This window comes from Cricetulus griseus, chromosome 5, assembly GCF_003668045.3.
Source record: "Cricetulus griseus strain 17A/GY chromosome 5, alternate assembly CriGri-PICRH-1.0, whole genome shotgun sequence".
Classification (NCBI taxonomy): domain Eukaryota; kingdom Metazoa; phylum Chordata; class Mammalia; order Rodentia; family Cricetidae; genus Cricetulus; species Cricetulus griseus.
This window is the reverse complement of record NC_048598.1, coordinates 120,234,097-120,253,515: the sequence shown is the minus strand read 5'-3', so window position 1 is coordinate 120,253,515 and position 19,419 is coordinate 120,234,097. Positions and strand designations below refer to the sequence as shown.

Below are 19,419 nucleotides of genomic sequence, written 5' to 3'. Positions count from 1 at the left end.
AAGGAGGTCAGAAGGAAGCATAGGCCGGAGCTTTGGCAGGAAGTGGCAAGTGGATTATTCCTCTATCCGTGGCTCCAAGGGCCTTGGGGCAGCTTAGCTCTGAGTCGACAAATGAAATAAGAAACAGAAGGCAAAAGAAAAGTCAATGGGTTCCTGGTGGGATTCTCCTTCCTGGGGATTTGAGAAGCTGCAGAAAGTGGAACCTGAAAGAGAGACGCTGGGAGATGGGACTGCTCAGGAATACCAGCTCTGGGTGTTAGCGAGAGGTGCTCTGCAGTATTTAGACCAGTTCATCTGGGCAACTCAGGAGTCGGGCACTTGAGGCAACCCTGGGCAATAGTAAAGACAGTGCTTCCAAGGCTTCTAAGGGTCTGTATTTCCCTGTAAACTGAAGACATTCTGGGCAGATAAAGGCCAAGAATGAATGATCACTGGAAGAGGGGCCAATACTATTGGGTCCTCTCAGTTTGACAGATCATAAAATAAGAAAACAAGAATCAGATTTGCTCTAAGATCTAGCTGGGTCTCAGAAAGCCTCCAAAATCTAGACTCATAAACCAGCTAGACTCTGTCCTTCCCCTGACACTGGCTGGGAAGGCAAACAATGCCCCTTGTAGGCTCTGGGCCAAGGAGCTTAAAGAACTTTCCAAATTTCATAAAGGTCTATAGATGAGTGTTCATCCCAACTACCCTGTGCATCACTGACCTAAAATGGGGTAGTGCAAACCTGTTTCCACTCCCCAGAGGTATGTGTGATTAGATAAAATGAGGACAGAATACGTGTAAGTATCTGCTACACTGGGATGGCTGCCCAGAAAGGAAATGAGTGCGGGGAATGGGACAGCCCTGTGTGCCCCCTTCCCACTGAGGGCCTGTGAGCTTGGCTGTGTGCTGGAGCAGAGTTACCTCAGAGCACAGGTGCTAGTGCAATGTGACCTCACAGAAGTGACAGGCACTTTTGCACAGTTCTGTTCCTACAGCCTGCACTTTGTGCAGTGTCCTCATGTCTTCTGGCCTTCTACCCTGAAGGAGGGTTAGGAGGTCCAGCAGACCAGATCCGGACTAAAATTTAACTGCGAGGGTCTGACTCCTCGATCTTCATCTTCCTCCAGACACAAAGATGAAACTTCCCAGAAGTCTTTCATCCAAGTAACCCGTGTCACAGAAGTTCTCTAGAGGGTGGTGGTGCCCAAAGAAAGTGTGCAAGAGTTACAATGCCGAGCCGGGCGTTGGTGGTGTACGCCTTTAATCCCAGCACTCGGGAGCCAGAGGCAGGCAGATCTCTGTGAGTTTGAGGCCAGCCTGGTCTCCTGAGCAAGAGCCAGGATAGGCTCCAAAGCTACACAGAGAAACCCTGTCTCAAAAAAACAAAACAAAACAAAACAAAACAAAACAAAGACAGAGAGAGTTACAATGCCAAGTCAGTGCCTCTCCTAGTGTAAGATAGAGGCACTCCAGTGACCCTAGAACACCTTTCCAGCAGCGTCCAGTGCACTGGGCACGTGGGGACATGTGGGGACATGTGGGGACATGTGGGGACATGTGGGGACACTGAGTCATTGGAGTTACTATCCCACCTAGGCATCTGCACCATTAAAGTGTACAGAAGGTGTTCTCCAAAAAGACATAAGTACACTATGGCTGGACTGATGTCTGCTCTAGAGCTTGAGAGACCAGTCAGTGAACTCTCATTAGAATTAGAATAAACAATTACAGGGTTTATGCCTCTATTGTTGGCCATCTTAAAACTCCCAAATAGGCTGGAAGTGTAACTCAGTCCATAGAGGACTTGTCTACGATGGATGAAACCTGGGTTTGATCCCTTGCACCTCACATACCACAAATGATCACACATTCCTGTACTTCCAGCTTTTAGGAGGCAAGAAGATCAGGAATTCAAGTCATTCATTACACAGTAAGTTTTGAAATAAGCCTAAACTACATAAGACCCTATCTCTTTTCTGTTGTTATTGTTGTGTTGTTTTGTTTTTTGGAGACAGGGTTTCTCTGTAGCTTTGGAGCCTGTCCTAGAACATACTCTATACACCAGGCTGACTTTGAACCCACAGAGATCCATCTGTCTCTGCCTCTGCCTCTGCCTCTGCCTCTGCCTCTGCCTCTGCCTCTGCCTCTGCCTCTGCCTCTGCCTCTGCCTCTGCCTCTGCCTCTGCCTCTGCCTCTGCCTCTGCTGGGATTAAAAGACCCTATATCTTAATCCCAGGACTTGGGAGGCAGAGTTCAAGGTCAGCCTGGTCTACAGAGCTAGTTCCAGGACAGCCAGGGCTGTTTCACAGAGAAACCCTGTCTCTGAGAAAAAGAAAAAGACCAAAGTGTGGAAAGCTAAGCTATTTGTCTCTCCCAGAACAATGACAAGACTCAGAAGCAGCCACCACCCCCCCACATGTCAGCACAGCCAAGTCTGTGTCTGCTTCCTGACACCTGAAATTAAAGAATGTTTAAAAAGAATTCTACTGCCTTTCCCAAATGCACGCCATTAAAGTGGACAATGAGAACAAGTCAATCCTAAGGACAGGAAGAGCAGGGTACCCACCTCCTGGCTTCATTCACCCAGCTGTCCACCAAGTGACAGCTAGGCTAGGTCCTAGGGAGAGAAAAACACAGACAGCCAATGTCACTGCCTTGCAGAGCCTTTATGCTGTAACCAGCCACAGTGAAGTATTTCCATGATGGAAGGGGGAAAGACATGTACAGAGCTGAGCAGGCAAGGGGCAGATGTGGACAGCACCACCCGAGGGTCAGCAAGCGCTCCCTTTCCAATGGGGAAAGCATTTGGACTGCCTGGAGGCAACAGGCAGATGTGGACCCAGTGTGTCTGGAAGGAGGCTGGGGCTAGAGGACCGTGGAACTGCTGCTGATCCACAACAGCACTCTGAGTTTATTGAGATGTCAGAGGGCTAGGGGCAGGGCGGGGCTGCCTCCACACAGGGAAGCAGAGCAAGCAGCTTAGTCAAGGATGGTGATGCACACCTGTAATCCCAGCCTTCAGGAGGCTAAGGGAGGAGAACTGGGTTCTAAGTCAGCCTGGCCTAATATAGGGAGACTCTCTACCTCAAAAAATAATTCATTAATTATTACTTAAATTAAAGCATTCTTTCAGATTGAGAAATTTACCCACAATACTCATGCTGAGGCTGTCACCCAAGAGGCAGGACATCTGCAGGGCATCCACAAATGCATCCATCATAGGCTGGGAGCCCCATCAAGCCATATGTGGAGGTTCACACATGGGTGCATCTATTCCTAGGGAGCTAATCCACAGCCTCCAGAAGATTCCCGAAAGGGGCTGTGACTGCCACAAAATGGTAAAGAGAAAATGCTCATCCAGCCTGGTCTACAGAGAGTTCCAGGACAGGCTCCAAAGCAATACAGAGAAACCCTGTCTTGGGAAAAAAAAAAAATGCTCAGCAAAAAACTGAGTGGTGTGAATACCGGACCACCATGTTCAGATCAGCTTTTCCTCACTGTCTCCCAGCATGTAGCTGGGCTCCTGACATATAAAAGGTGGGTAGGGTTTTAGGACTGACAGAGCTACAGGGAGCAAAGGTACACTCCAGTGTAAGGAGATAGGCAGGGAAGACCATTTTCATCACCAAAACAAACATCTATGTGTCCTGGGCATCAGGCAATGGGCCACAGACTTTTAAAAACCTTAGGGAAGAATGTCTTCTCTGACTCTTGTTCCCTGGGCCAATACTGCAAATCGAAATGTAGAGACATAAGCCACCCAGGGCAATTCACTGCAATCCCCAGATCAGGCTCAAACTTTAGCCAGCAGTTGCCTAGCAACAGGTAACCCCAAAGACATACCACCAAACCCAGATGTCAAAAGGTCATTTTGTGGATACACTGGTTCTAAAAGAACTAGTCCGCCACAAGCCTGTCAGCCAGACCTCTGTGAGGCTATTGGATGAAGGTGCAGGCCCCTCAGTGCAAAGGAGGCTGGGAGGAGGAACCAAGAAGCTGGGCAGATAGCTACATGTTTGCCCACCATTGCAGAGTAGCAGGCAGAAGGAAATAGCTGCCTCTTCACTTCCCTCTTCAGATCACACCAGCAATTAATCTGCCAAGAAGTTGCTCAGCTGATCCCAGCCATGCCTAAATAAAGACGCAGTCCATGGCATGAACACTGAGCTGAACCTATCTCCAGCCTGCCATAAAGCCAGCAGCACCCTCAACAGCCGCAAGCATCTACGATGCCAGGTATGATGGTTGCAGCTACAGAGGAGCTGAGGCAGGATCCCCCAAGCACAGGCTGGGCAATATAGTAAGAATTATTAGTTTTGTTGTTGTTTGGTTGGTTGGATGTTTTGCTTTTTGGTGTTTTGTTTTATTTGAGACAAGGTCTCACTATGTAGATCAGGCTGTTCTCAAACTCACTTTATAGACCAGGCTGGCCTTGAATTCATAGAGCTCTACCTGCCTCTGCCTCCTGAACACTGAGATTAAAGAAATGTGCCACCATGCCTGGCCCCATCTGTTATTTTAAAAATAAAAAGCACTGAACTATATGAGGCTATAGTGGGCAGGATGATAAACCCCAAATTGAACCCCAAGATGCAGGTTTTAGCCAATACCCCACTGCTCCACACCCTCAGAGCAAGCACAAGAAGCCAAATTTCTTTTTCTCTTTTCTGTTTTTTTTTTCTTCTTATCCTTGCTTTCTTCCTTTTATTTATTTTTTTTAATGAAAACCTCATAAACTCCATCATCTAAGAGTCAAGTGAAACTTGAGTTTTCTAAGACAATGCCTAGGATCTGAAACCATCACAGGACCCACCACTAAAGTGGACTTTCTCTGGAATCCATCCTCCCATCTTGAGGAAAGGTCTTGGGGATAAGGGGTCAGGGGCAAATAAACATACCCATCTAAAAGCCATTCAGGAAGAGCAAATGCAGAAGTCAAACAACAACAAATAAGGGGGATATAAATCTAGATAAAATATTAAAATCATTAAATGGCTGCTGCTCCCTGAAGATTGGGAAAAATGAAGAGAGTTAATTAAAAGCAATCTCCATGCACTGCTGAGCCGGCCAGCTCTGATAAATCAACAGCGGGGGCTGCTGTGCAGGGCAGACACGGGCTGGGGCAGGGGCTCCGCCACGGAGATGCCTGTGACGGTGAATTGAACATGGGGACGGAAGTTTCATGTTTTATTAAATATTTTATGACTACTGAATAAAGTTGTTCTTTAGAGAGAGAGAGAGAGAGAGAGATGATGGGCTGAGAGAAAGGACGAGGGGGGCGCTCCTTACGGATGAAGAAGTGTGTTTGATTTCAAGCACACTTGGGGCATTTCTTATACTGTCCCCAAATGCAACGGTAGATAAAACATTGTCTTGGAGAGCCTCTCTACAAAAGCTGGGGGTTTTGTAAGGGGTTATGGAAAACAGCAGCACAGAGAGAGGGAAAAAAACACACACACACAGAAAAGATATGGGAGTAGGAAAGAGACCGAAAACAAAGACCCCGGAGAAGACTTTCAAACTTCCCATTGCTAATCCAAGCAAGACTTTTAACACAAAACTAAAGTCAGCAGAAAAAAATGGCCTCTTTCTCTCTCTTTCATCTTTACTTCCTTGAATTCTTTTATCTGCAGTCAAATATAGTCTGGAGACTTTATTATTATTTTAAATGTTTTAACAACACTCAGAATTTTCAAGCCCAGTTGAAGTGGAAAGACCGGCAACTTTTTAAGTGTTGATAGATGGATCCCTTCTCTATTCTGAGGGAAACCCTCAGTCCTTCCCTGATGAAAATATAATCAAGGGAAATGATTGGGGGGAAGTGTTTTTTCTCCTCCATGGAATTGGGACTGGAAGGGGAGTGTGTGCATTGGGGAAACATAAGGACTTATGCATTTGGATATGCATTTTAATTAGGTGGACAGAAGCAGCCGCCTGTTAATTTTTCTTGCTTGTTTCCACTTAGCATTCATCACAGGCAGAACCACCATAGAGCGCTCCCACGATAATAGATGGTTCTACATTGGCTAAGTCCTCAGGGAAAATAATTAGCGAGAGAGAATATATTCTCTCCACTCCCAATGCCCCCCCCGACACCCTGCCCTCCCCCATCTCTAGCAGCAGTTGCCACCCCTCTCACCCCCTCACCCCACCCCAATGACAGTGGTTTCCCTGGGAGAGGCCTAGGGGAACAGTCAGCTTCCTGCTTCACAGGCGCTGACTCTACCGTAGAGTAAGAGTCTAGAAGCAGAAACAGAAACCAGAGGTCCTTCCAGAAGTAGATGCTCCCAAATACAGACAGGGAGGCCATTTGGCATGTAACCAGCATTTGGCCAGGACAGGATGAAGGATACTCCTAAGACAGATCCAGTAAGAGTACCCGCACTGGGCTCAACTCGACGAAGATCCATGGAAAGCCAGTGCTCGAGGATGGTGGGCGTAAGGATGGCTTTGTACTTAATGCTTCTGTAAAATAAAAGCCCCTTTGTAGCTTGCTTCAAGATGGTATCTGAAGCATCTCCAATGATAGAAAACAAGCCGTAACTTAATGATTCAAACCCATCATGAGCTTTCATGTCTAGTCTTCTATAAATAAGATGCCTCCCACATCAAGTTTGCCTTCCTTGTGACACCAGCAGACGCAAGCTCCAGCTGCCTTCATGCTTTCTTGCTCCCTCATCATCTTGATGGACGGAGTCAGAGCTTGGCTGATGACCGAAGCCCACACTCCAGGGAAAGCTCCCCGCTACCCACTGACCTTCCCACTTCTGCCGATTCTGTGGGTGACTCAATTCAGGGCTTCCAAAGGGAAATGGGGGCTTTTCTGAACTCATCTTCTCACCTGCTTCAAATCTAGACCACGTGAAACCCCTCTGAGCTCCCAGGACGTTAAGTCACAGATGGATGAGCAAGGTTTTCCTAAAGAAACAATGATTAGATATGATGCCAGTGACGTGTCTAGATTCAGTCTTTTGGATAATGTTTAATCAGCTACCCATGGTGGGACAGACCTCTGACCCCAGTTGCTCAGGAAACAGGCCAAGAAGATACCTGGTAAGGCCTGGTCTCAAAAGAACCATGCTGGGTTTGTGGCTCAACAGATAACTCACCTAGCATGGGCCAGCCCCTGTGTTCCTTGTGACACACGCACATCTAGTAGATTAGGTATCATTGACTCTGAGAAGACCTCCGTCCGTAACAGCAAAGTTTGGCCTTCCCAGGAACACCCCATATTTGGAGTTTCCACTTTCTGAAAAGTTTTTGTCTTTTATTTCTCTTGGGCCCTTGGAGGATAAGCAGGGGCTAGGGCAGGAAAAGATTACATAAAAGGAGATGTAGGCTCTCCTCATGATGCAAAAAGACAGGCTCAGTTTTTATTTGCTTCCTGGGTTGTTTGGGGTTTGTTTGGTTGAGTGTGTGTGTGTGTGTGTGTGTGTGTGTGTGTGTTTCTACGTATCTATGTATTTTAGACAAATTCTGATGCATCCCAGGCTCACTTCTCACTCATTATGTAGCTGAGGATGACCTTGAACTCCTAATCTCCTGCCTCCATTTCCTGAGTGCTGGGATCATAGGCATATCCCACTATGCCTCCTGTATGCAGTGCTAGAGTTCAAACTCAGGGCTTCAAATGCCTACCAACACTTAACCAACTGAGCTACATCTTTAGACTTGTGTTATCATTGTGTTTTGTTTCAGACAGAGTCTCATTCTGCAGCCCAGGCTGGCCTTGAACTCCCAAGTGAGCCACCACTCTTGACCTCAATCTGTCCTGTCATCCCAGGTGCACTCTCCTTTACATGGTGACAGATCCCCTTATAAGGAGTTCTTACCCTAATGGTAAAGGGGGCACAAGGGGGCCATCGCTGTTGCTAGGGATGGGAGAAGTGAGGCTCTGAGTTTCCATAGTGGTAAGCCTAGAAAAGGGGGGCGGGGCGGTAAAGAGGCTGAATTCTATAACACTACTAGCATTGTCTGGGGTGTTCTAATGAATGTAGAGACACAGCCTCTGCCATCTAGAACTGTGGCCTCTATTTGTAAAGAGTCTGAAAATAAAGGCAATCCAGGCCTCTACCCAAAAGAACTGAACACAGAGATTCAAGCAGTTCTAATATAAATGTTCATAGCAGCTTTATTTGCAACAGCCAAGAGTAGGAACGGCCCAAGTGTCCACTAACAGATAAATGGATAAACAAAGTGTGGCCTATACATACAATGGCCATAAAAAGGAATGAAGGTCTGATGTCTGCTACAACATGGATGGCCCCAGAGACATTGAGCAGAATGACATAAGCCAGACACAAATGGGCAAATACTCTGAAGTTTCGATCCATCTGAAATCCTTAGGCTGAAAGATGTGGCAGGCATGGTATGAGGAGGATGATTTTGTTTGGTGCTGAAGGCTGAACTGAGGGCCTTGCCCAAGCAAGCCCCTGCTCTCCCACAGAGCTATCTCACCCAGCCCAGCAAGGTGTTTAATAACCTTTAATAACGTGATGAAAAAGCTCTAGAAATAGCGATAATGTCTGACCAGTAACTAAAAGTGTATTTAACATGGGCTAGCAAGATGGCTAAGTGAACAAAGGTACTTGCCACCAAGCCTGACAACCTGAATTCAATCTCTGGGACCCATATGATAGGTAAAGAGAACTGACTCCCACAAAATGCCTGTCCTCTGACCTTCATAAGCACATGGCTCACCAGGCCCACACACACAATGTTACTAATATGTATTTAACACCACTGAATTGCATGCCTTGAGAGGTGTTTTTTTTTTTTTTTTTGTATTATCCATATCTTATCACAGTCTTTTAAAAGTAAAGGGGATGCCTTCTGCTGGAGATCAACTATTTCATTTTTCTTTTGGTTTAAGACTCAGAATTTTTTTTAAGATTTACTTAATTTATTATGTATACAATTTATTATGTATTCTGCCTCCATGTAAGCCTGCACACCAGAAGAGGGTACCAGATATCATTATGGATGAGATCACCATGTGGTTGCCGGGAATTGAACTCAGGACCTCTGGAAGAGCTGTCAGTGAGCTTAACCTCTGAGCCATCTCTCCAGCCCCAAGACTCAGAATTCACATGCTGGCTTCTGTGAATTTGTTGATAAATTCTGCAAGCCCTTCTTCCTCACCAAGGGAGATTTCAACCACAGAAAGCCTGATAATAATCCCTCAGTGGAGACTGTGATGTCAATAAAGGGAAAGCAAAAAAATTCCACCCTAGATGCTGCTGAGACCCACACAGGTGTAAGCTAGCTCCTAGGTGTCTGTTGTGAACCTCTATTTCCCCAGCAGTAACGCAAGCTTCATTAGAGGAGGCTCAGTGAGTTACCAGTACAGACCCACAAGCTTCTGGTCACTTAGCAACCAGGTTCTTGTGGCTCTGCAAATGAAAAAGAAACAAGCACTTTACTTCCATTTGGACTAAGTACCATGATAAAATGATGGCTTACATGAAATCCAGGGGAGCAGCTTAAGTTCCCTGGTCTCTAAACTCAAGAACCAAATCCAAGGCTTCACACATCCTAGATGAGCACTCAAAAGTGATCTACAACCCCAATATTTTTTTTAAAGAAGGGGAAATGTTCTCAGTAATTCCATTCTTTCTCACATCTTCCCAGCTGTGAAATTTCCATTATCTGAGTGTTTTTGGTTGTGTTGGTTTGGTTTTTGGTTTTTGTTGTTGTTGTTGTTGTTGTTTCTCTGTGTAGTCCTGGCTGATCTGGAACTCTGTAGACCAGGCTGGCCTCAAACTCCCATGCTGAGATCCGCCTGCCTCTGCCTCCAAATGCTGGCATTGAAGGTGTGCACCACCACACCTGGCCAAGACCCAGGATGGTTTTAACTTGGAGGGAATTATGGAATTAAGTGTATCTCCTCATCTTAAAGGAATAGGAAGCTCGGGAAGGTACATGTCAAGATGGCAGATCTAGCCTAGAAAGCTCTGAGCTCCTTGTGAGCCTTTTCTCCACCCTTACTCCAAAGTCACCAAAGCTGCTATAGTCACTGGTAAGAGTACATACAGTAATAAAGACAGGGGAAGGATTAAAACAGGAAAAGTTTGCTGGTAGAAATTTCAACTATGTGTGTTACAAACAGCAGGTTCTCAAGGTAAGTAAGAATGACAAGACTAAAACGTCTCATTCACCACAACCTGAGGTGAACACAGTGCCTGGAATTGGGCAGGCATCGGGTGAGGGGGATAGGTAAATGGAAAATTAGACCTGTCATTATTGTTTTCCATCTTCAGCAGACCTGACTGGTGGAGGCTGGATGAGAGCTATTTGAACCCCATTACTAGGGGTACTGAGTCTGAACTCCTCGGCCTTCCCTGCCTCAATAGAGCCCCTGGTCTCAGCCTCCATCAGCTTCCCTGTCTCCACAAACACAGGATGACCCAGACAATTCTCTCCACACTCTAGTACTCCAGTCCCATCCCCTCCCCCAGCGACACCTCCTAACTCCTGCTTTTAAAACTCTAATGCAAATCACAGGCTTCAAAAGAAAAAAAAAAAAAAGATACCTTCTTTTTGTGACAGTTTTATGAAGCCAGCTCTGTTCATCCATATGGTTTGACAGAGTGTGAAACACCAGTAGCCTGACCAATAAGAAAAACAAATCACACACACACACACACACACACACACACACACACACACACACACTACACTTCATCCTTTCCCATTCGCTCCAGCAGCTAGAAAGCTTGAGAACTGAAAACAGTTCACCCTGTGGGCTCCTCTGCAGTTAAACAGTCACCTCTGGAGTTCCAACCACACAGTGGTTTTCTCCACTCTCCCATCCTCTCCTCCCCTCCCCAGACCACTTTGTCTTCCCGTGTTAAATACCTTCACCGTTAAGGACTATTTAAGATAGGGTCGTGCTTATATAAGACTCCTGTTGGAAAATCACAGCAGGGTAAAAAATATTCCAGTGCTTGTGGGATTTTTTTTGGCCTGAGGTTTGCCACATTTGGCTACATTTCTGCCTTCGAGTGACTTTCAAAACACTCAAAAACCACAAAAGTCACTTTGCTGAGGTTGGGATAACAAGCAGACCCCCGAATCCTGGGGCCGTTTTTATGACTGTCACTGCCATTTACAGGGCTACAGTTTGAAAAACGGATGCCAGCCTCAGTTTCCATCCTTTTGGGGTACATGCTCAAAACAAAGCATGCTGGTCATTCATATGTTTGATGTTGATCTAAAAGGATGGTTCTAAAACAGCTTGAGACATCACAGCCTTTAGAGGATAAATCTGAATTCCAGCTACCTGAGTGGCTCCAGGAGTCAAGGGAAGAAGTAGACCCTCCAAGTCAATCACCGTGGGATCCCAGTCTGTTCTATGGGTCTCAAATGATCCCGGGAGGTCAGCAGCAGTTGTTTTCAAAGATTTGCCACTTGGATTCTGACTGAAACTAATGTCCTTCATGGGTATGAACTTCCCATTGAAAAAATAATGTGTTAATGAAGTCTGGAGGCTTTGGGGCTTTTTTTTTTTTTTTTTTTTTAAGATTTATTGTATGGCCAGGCAGTGGTAGCAGCGCACGCCTTTGATCCTAGCACTTGGGAGGCAGAGGCAGGCAGATCTCTGTGAATTCGAGACCAGCCTGCTCTACAAGAGCTGGTTCAGGGACAACCTCCAAAGTCACAGAGAAACCCTGCCTCAACACCCCCCCAATAAAGATTGTGTGTGTATGTGTCCAGAGTATGTGTGTTCATGTGTACGTGTACAGAATCCAGAAAAGAGTGTCAAATAATCCCTCAAACTTGTATTACAGGCAGTTTGAGATGCTCTATGTGGGTGCTAGGAATCGAACTCAGGTCCTCCGAAGAGCAACAAGTGCTTTTACCTGGTGAGCTATCCCTCTCCCCCACATCCTTTTTTTTTTTTTTTTTTTTTTACACTGATGAGTAAAAGCAGAGAGAGATAGTAGTGCTGAAACATCTACTTTTCCACAAAGGACTAAAATAATGTCCATAAAAGGCTGCAAGTTCACAAAGCCCCAACCCTACTCACCACCCCCTCCCCAACGAAAATAGCCAAGACAAGATTAGCACCAGGAATGTGGCCCCCTGGCCCTTCCTCTCTGATAGCTAAACTGGCTACCACGGCAAGAGTAAGGTCTGGCTTCTAACTTTCATGTGCCCCAAACCCACTTTAGATTAGAACACACATCATCCACATCAGAGAACAGATAGGAAGATGAAAACTTGGGGTCCATCTATACACATGAGCCATGTTGGATCTCGACTAAGTAAACATTTACTTCTCTCAGAGTTATGTCCTTAATAATAAAGCATAAATAACAGCACTGACCTCCAAGCTAGGGTAACTCTTTACAAAGTAAAGTTTTGATGCAACTGTGTACATGGAATCATAGTGACAAACATGACTAAGTAGTTTGCTTTTCTCATTGTTTAAAATCAAATAATTAAAGTATTAAAGCCCTAACTAGAGTAATTAAGTAATGATAGCATTTATTCCTCTCTGAGCTTGGAGTTATAAAAATAGATACATATGTACATGATCAAGTCTGGCAGAAGGTGGCAGGCATTCCCAGTTTAAGTGCTTATGGCCAGAGTTTCGAGAAGTCACTGAGAGATTGCTCTGTCTAAAGTGCTGTTGGCAGACATGGGGGAAGGTGATTTACCTAAACTAGAATATTAAGGTTAGAACTTACAAAAAAAGTATTATAAGGAAAGGAGAGATAGCTCAGCAAGTAACCTTGCTTGCTTCCAAGTCTGAGCTGAGTTCAATCCTCACAACTCATAGAAGTAGAAATGACTCCAAAGTTGTCCTCTGACAACACACACATACATACACACACACACACACACACACACACTTGCACTTGTAACAGTACCTCACCAGATCAAAATATACACACATAAAATAGTAATTTTTTAACAGGTTCTCTCTATGTAGCTCTGGATGTCCTGGAACTCACTATGTAGCTAGTCTGGACACGAACTCACTGAGACCTGCCTGCCTCTGGCTTCCAAGTGCTGGAATTAAAGGCATGTGCCACCATGCCCAGCTAAAATAAGTATTTTTTTTAATTTAAGCATTTATTTCCTAAGTATACAGAAATCAACAAGTATACAATAGTAACTCTCACACACACATGCCTTTTTCAAATCCGTCTGTGGCCCTTACCTCTGTATACAGAAATTGAGGATGACTCCAACAATCTGCACTCAGACAATGTAGCTGCTAATTTAAACAGCACACAACACACATTTACACACCACACATGTCCATCCGTGCTTTTGAATTATATTTGTCCAGATGTGACCACTTTGTTGTAGGGCCACCTGCCGAGTCTCCTTTCTGATCTAATCTGTCCAGGCAGCTCCTCTTTCTGCCTCTAACACACCCTGTTGGGCAGTAACAAGAAGTTAAAGGCTACAACGGAGAAGCCAGACTGTCAGCTTCAGAGAGGAAAGGGTGAAAGCAACAAGGGGAGTTGAGGGGAGATTAAAGATAGCCAGGAAGAAAGGCAAACTACCAAGAAAGGCTGTTTTCAGGCGCTTGGAACCCTACAGAAGACACCCCCACCCCCACCCCCACCCCCACCCCCACCCCCACCCTATGCAAAGCAAAGACATTCAAGTTAACCATCCAGTCACCCAGTGAATTGAATTATTGAATGCCCCACATGGGAAAAAAAAAAAAAAAAAAAAAAAAAAAAGGCTAGCAAGATGAAAAGTAACCCATAGTCTAAGAAGGCAGAGCCCTGCACAAGATTGCATGAAAGAAACCTGAGCTGGCTTTTCCCCATACCCTAACTACTGCTACTTATCCCGCAGTCCAAGAGGAAATCTTTGTGTGACCAGTTTCTGTAGGGGGCGTCCGTGGTGTTGCCTTTTTAAGACGAGAGAGACTGCACGCACACGGAGAAAATGCTAATGCGGTTTGGAGCTCCGGTTCATTGTCAGGAGGGGCACACAAGGATAAACACATAAGCTCTCCAAACCATTCTCATTGCTCCTCCTCCCTGCGCCCCCATCCATCCCTTCGGCTTGCTGTGTCGCTGCGCTTTGTTCTAATTTAGCCCATGCATAATTTATTCACGTGTGTTTTGTTTCCTGAACAGCAACTTCTAAAAACAAATGAAATATACAAGATGTTTTATTAAACAAGTTTTTAAAAATAATAATAATAATAATAGAAGCAGATGACGTCGGTCTCCCAGTAACGACGCGTGTGCTCCTGCGTGCGGAGTTTTTAAAATATCCAGGCTGCAAAACCCTTGGCCGTTGGGGTTATTGTTTACACCCTTAGCCCTAGGGGTTGGGGGAGAGGATGGGATGCAAAAGGGGGCGGATAATTACAAAGTGACGGCTTGACTCCTTCCTAGGAAAGGCAGGCAGTGGTGATGTGTGTGAGCTCCCGTGTACGTGTGTGTGCCAAGACGGAGTTACAAATGCATCCCACGGTGTTTCCAATTATTAAGGAGTACACGTGTAATTCAGAACTAATTTCACTACCGAGATTGGCCACCTTCTTGCTGCTCTGTCCCTTCCCCCATTACCCCTACACTCGCAGGCTTCTATGTCAAAAAAAAAAAAAAAAAAAAAGTGAAACGATCTGGGGAACCCTGGAGCGTGGAGCTCCTGCGCGCGCCCGAGCGTAAGCCCGCTCCCGGGCATCAAGGAGACCGCTTTCCCAATAAGGAACCCCATACACATAGTAAATAGAACTCTCAGACTTCAGTTTACCAAGCAGCATCAGCTCGACTACGTGATTTCGGCTGGAAATGAGGAAATTGCAAATCAGCTGTGTGGGTTCTGGAGAAACTCCTGGCATCAGCGGTGTGGCGGCGCGAGTCGGCGAGGACGCGGCGAAGTTACGCCCATTTATTCTGCCATAAAACATTTTCTCTCTTAGGTGAAATGCTGTCGCGAGTGCAAAGTAGCTGAGCTTCCGAGCGAGAACTGGAGCCAGGAACTCGCATCAGGCTCAGCCTCCAGTGTCTTCTTTACCGCATTATCTCGTGGAAACTCCGAGATCTGGGACATCCCTGCCCTATTCCTGGTTGCTAGCTGGTGCAAACGCAGCGGGTTCTCCCTAGGCGTTTCTTGGCACTAGGAATCCCCCCCGCACTGCCTTGCTGCTCTCCAAAGCGAACCGTGTTTTTGACTCCACGGGTTAGGACGCTGTAGCAGGCAGTTAAAAGAGCCAGGGTCGACCACCGCCACAAATTGGGAAGAATTGGCACGAAACACCCACGCGCACCCTCCTACTCCCAGAGGCTTTCACCGGGCGGGGAAGTCCTAGTACAACCGGCACCGACCGGAGCCCACACCGCGCAGCAATTCCCAGGGATCCACCCTCTGCCAACATCCCTGCCAATAGCGCCCCTTGAGAGCCACACTAGTTTTCCGAGGCCACCCGCGGCTCCACGATCGCTCGCGGACTTGGCGGCTTCACATTCACAGTTCACCGACTGGAGGGAAGGGAAGGAAGAAAGGGAAGGAAGGGAAGGAAGGAAGGGAAGGGAGGAAGGAGGGAGGAAGGAAGGAAGGAAGGAAGGAAGGAAGGAAGGAAGGAAGGAAGGAAGGCAGGCAGGCAGGCAGGCAGCTCCGACCGGGGACCGGCCCCCGCGAATCCTCGCGCAGCCCGCCCCCCTCTGTCCGCTCAAAGTCTCCCGGAGGCACCTGCCCCTCGTTGTCGCCAGAGCCCCGAACCGCCTCCGCCTACCTCGGCTTTTCACCCAAAGCAGGCAAACACACCATTCATAAGACCTGCAGCTTCCCTGCCTCCACATCAACCCCCAAGTTAATCCAGGTCGTTAATTTACTACCGCCAGTTCGCCCACAAATACGCAGACACACCGGTGACCGCCCGGAGCGCCTCCCTGATCCCCCGGCTGCTCGAGTGGAAAAGCCCGGGGCTAGCACCTGGGCCCCAGGACTCCCGAGACCCGCCGCTCCGCGCGCTGTCCTCCCAACTCCGGAAGGTTTGCACAAACTCCCTGCGAGAGCTCGGAAGGCAGAGCGAACGCCCAGCAAACTCCGCAGCTGCAGCGGTTGATCAGCCCGCCCGGGCGGACCGACGAGCCGCGGAGCTGGGAAGCCTCGGGCTTGAAGCTCAGGGCTCAGCGGAGCGCACGACGCGGCCCCTGCCCCGCGCTCCGACCGGGCTCGGCCAGCCCCGCGAGGTGCCGGGAGAGGCAGAGGACTCCGGGGACCGTGCAGCCCGAGCTGCTCTAGACCCCCGCAGCTCCGGAGCCGCCGCCGCCGCTCCGGGCTCCCTCCCGGTCCGGGTCAGTCAATTAAGCAGAACACAGATGTAACAATTTTCTTTTTGTTAATTGCATCTCCTGACATTTCTGCGCGCTGGGAGGAAAAAAAAAAAAAAAAGATGAAGAAGTAAGAGCAGAAGAAAAGAGGAGCCCGGGCGCAGCGGGAGGCGTCTGCAAGAGCCGGGCGCCGGCTGCGCTCCGCAAGGCGCCTTTTTTTCATATTGAAACCACGCGGAATATGTACATTTTTTAGTCTTACTTACGCTTTCAGGGGGTTGTGAATGACAGTCGCCATTTTGCTACAATGTAACAGAATATTGTCTGTCTCAGAGTTCTAAAGGTTCGCTCAGGGGAAGCGGCAGGCCAATCAGAGCACGGGATACCGGCCTGCAGGCCAATCGCCGCGGCTGGTCGCCAGGTAGGCGGGGCCTACGTGGTGGTAGTTATTAGGGGAGCTGTCAAAGCCCAGAGGTCACTCCCTTTTGTAGAGCCCGAGAGCGAGCAGGTCTTAAAGGGGCAGTACAGTGTTAGTAGCGCCCTTGCTGATTGGGGCTAGTGGACACACATGGGAGAGAATTCTCTCTTAGTTTGAGCCCCTACTTTACTAAATAACTGCAGAGAGTTTGCGCTCCTGAGCAGGAATATTTACATAGGGCCATCAAAACCATTAAATCCCATTCATTAGCTTTGGACTTCATATATCACCGTCTTTACCTCCCCACCCCACCCCCGCTCCGGGTACACCTCCCGTATTTCAGTGCAAAAGTTGGAAGGCTGCAATTCCCTGCAAGAAATTGCTACTCGTGTTTCACCGATTGTTAATAATGCTGTAGGTTCTGAGGCTGTTGAATATTCTTGTCCCCGAAGTGTTTTCTTTATCTCAGCCACCTTCCCCTGTCGGTTTCTGGGAACTGGCTAGTCCAGGACAGCAACTCCCTTCCCCCTGGAATGTCTCAGCGTCAGGCTCGCCCTCTGCTGCTGCTACGGTTTTTTGTTACGTAATTCAGGGGTGGTCACTCTGCGCTGTCCCCTACGACCACACCGTTCTCCGCTGTCAGCGATTCACAATGATCTGACACGGGCCAGCTGGAGAGCAAAGGGAGACCTGGCGCTCTTTTGGCAAAAGGATAGGGAAGATTTGAGGCAACTTTAGCAAACGCAGCTAAGGAAGCAAAATTGTTAGAGCCTGAGGTGGGTGTTGCTGGAGTTCCCTCGGGGAACGGCGCTGCGGATACCGGCGTCACCTTTCTGGACTAATATAGGACGCAAAAAGAATTCTCAAGCCAATGTTGCGACGTGACTCGAGGCTTCCCGAGTCTGTTGCTGCTCAGAATCTGGCGAACACTTGAAGAAACTGAGAGACTTCTGCGAACTCAGGCTTCCACGGAGAACAGGGAGGGAGGCTCAGAGTGAGCGAAAGCACTTAGAGGCGTCGTTAGCATGTAGAAGCCTGGCTACCGACCCATAGCTGTTTAATACGGCCAAATGGATGGCGAGGCGGGGGGGGGGGGGCGAAAAGAAAAAAAAATGAGAGATGCTGAACTGCTGGTTCATAATTCCACCTGCTTTTTCCTTTTACTGCCCTCAATGAATAAAGTAAAATACAACTACAAAGCAGTCCAGAACTTTCAGATTCCAACTCCATTCACTATTAGAGTTACAGATAAGCCCAGCAAAGCTGAGTGAGTACGTGTGTGTGCAGACTGGAAATATTTAACTCTTTGTTTGCCTAGTAGGGTGTTGTTTTCCCCCACCCCCTTCTCTCATTACAGGGTCTCCTGTATCGAAAGCTGGTTTTGATGAACTACATAGAGAGAGCCAGGCATGATGGCGCTTCCTTGAAGTTCATAACCAGCCTGGACTACATAAGGAAACCCAGTCTCAAGGCTCTGCCCCCAAAAAAATAGCATTGCCTTGTTTTTTGTGCTTGATGGAATGTCATTTTAACTGTCAATACAAGTCTGACTTTATAGTCCTCAAGTCTGACTTTAGAGTCCTTTTTTTTATTTTTATTATTTATTTATTTATTTATTTTGACACAGGGTTTCTCTCTGTAGCCTTAGCTGTCCTGAAACTCTGGAGACAATGCTGGCCTCAAACTCAGAGATCTGCCTGCCTCTGCCTGGTTAGCACTGGGATTAAAAGCATGTACCACCACTGCCTGGTTATAGTCACTTTTTTTACTTGTGAGAAATAAAAGATATGTTACTAACTTTGGTTTTTGTATCATAGATAAAAAAAGACACAGATTTGGGCCAGAACCTTCAGAAACAAGGGACTTGGAGTGAACACGCTTAAAAAAAACTTGACCAGAATTAAAGTCTAGTCTTTAGCTGTGCTGTACAGTAGTAATATAGGCTGTGAAATCCACCTGTCTGCCCATCACTTGTCAGCTGGTGGCATAAAGAATATAGGGAATCCCAATAAGATGACAATAGAATGTAGCAATAACTATCCACTTCTGAAACTCATTGATTAGAGCAAATGAACAACAATGACATCAATAATTCCATGATATAGCTCCATAGACCCAAAACCCTTCTTACTAATTGTGATGTCAAAACATTTTTTTAGTTACATTTCAGGGACTAGAGAGGGTTTAGTAGTTGAGAGCACATGTTGTTTCTCCCAGCAACTACTTAGTGATATACACCATGTAACAACAGTTCCAAGGGGGATCTGATGCCCTCTCCTGAACAATTCAGGCACAAGACATGCACATGGTACACAAACATGCATGTATCCATGACTTCCATAGGTACTGCACAAGGCACAGAGACATAATATGCAGGCAAAACATCCACACACATAAAATAAAAATAAATAAATCAAATAAATAAATCCTTGACAAAGTAAGAGTAGTATTAGGGAAACAGCTAAGTGCTACAGTGATTGCTTAGCATGCACAAGGCCCTAGGCTCAGTCCTAAGAAGCATCCCTCATCCAAAACAAACTAAAGGTGCTGCAAAAGCCATCCTCAATGATCGAAGCTCCTCCAGGGCTCTGGGAACTAGAAGGATTATATCAAAAGCAAGAGCAGGTTCCCCTTCCATCTCTCCATTCATCCACAGCACAGGCAGCCGTGACCTCAGTAAGCGGTTTCCTGGTATCCACAACGAGCTCTGGTATGTTCTAAGCACTAAGCTGAAGTAAACTTCCTTTGAAGAAAGCGAAA

General features: G+C 46.9%; 1 protein-coding gene across 2 annotated transcripts in view; it reads right to left on the bottom strand.

Moving 5' to 3' along the window:
• Positions 1 to 16,608, bottom strand: part of Dpf3 (double PHD fingers 3) — a 276,886-nt gene extending 260,278 nt beyond the window's left edge. Inside the window, exon 1 of one of the 2 annotated variants that reach the window (XR_003485948.2) lies at positions 16,508 to 16,606. Coding sequence is in view for 1 of the 2 variants with exons in the window: in XM_027418438.2 (XP_027274239.1) it covers positions 16,508 to 16,539 (32 nt within the window). In the remaining variant the exon portion in view is untranslated. Of the gene's footprint in view, positions 1 to 16,507 lie in introns of both variants that reach the window. The other variant, XM_027418438.2, reaches the window with a different exon arrangement.
• Between the last annotated feature and the right edge of the window lie 2,811 nt (positions 16,609 to 19,419).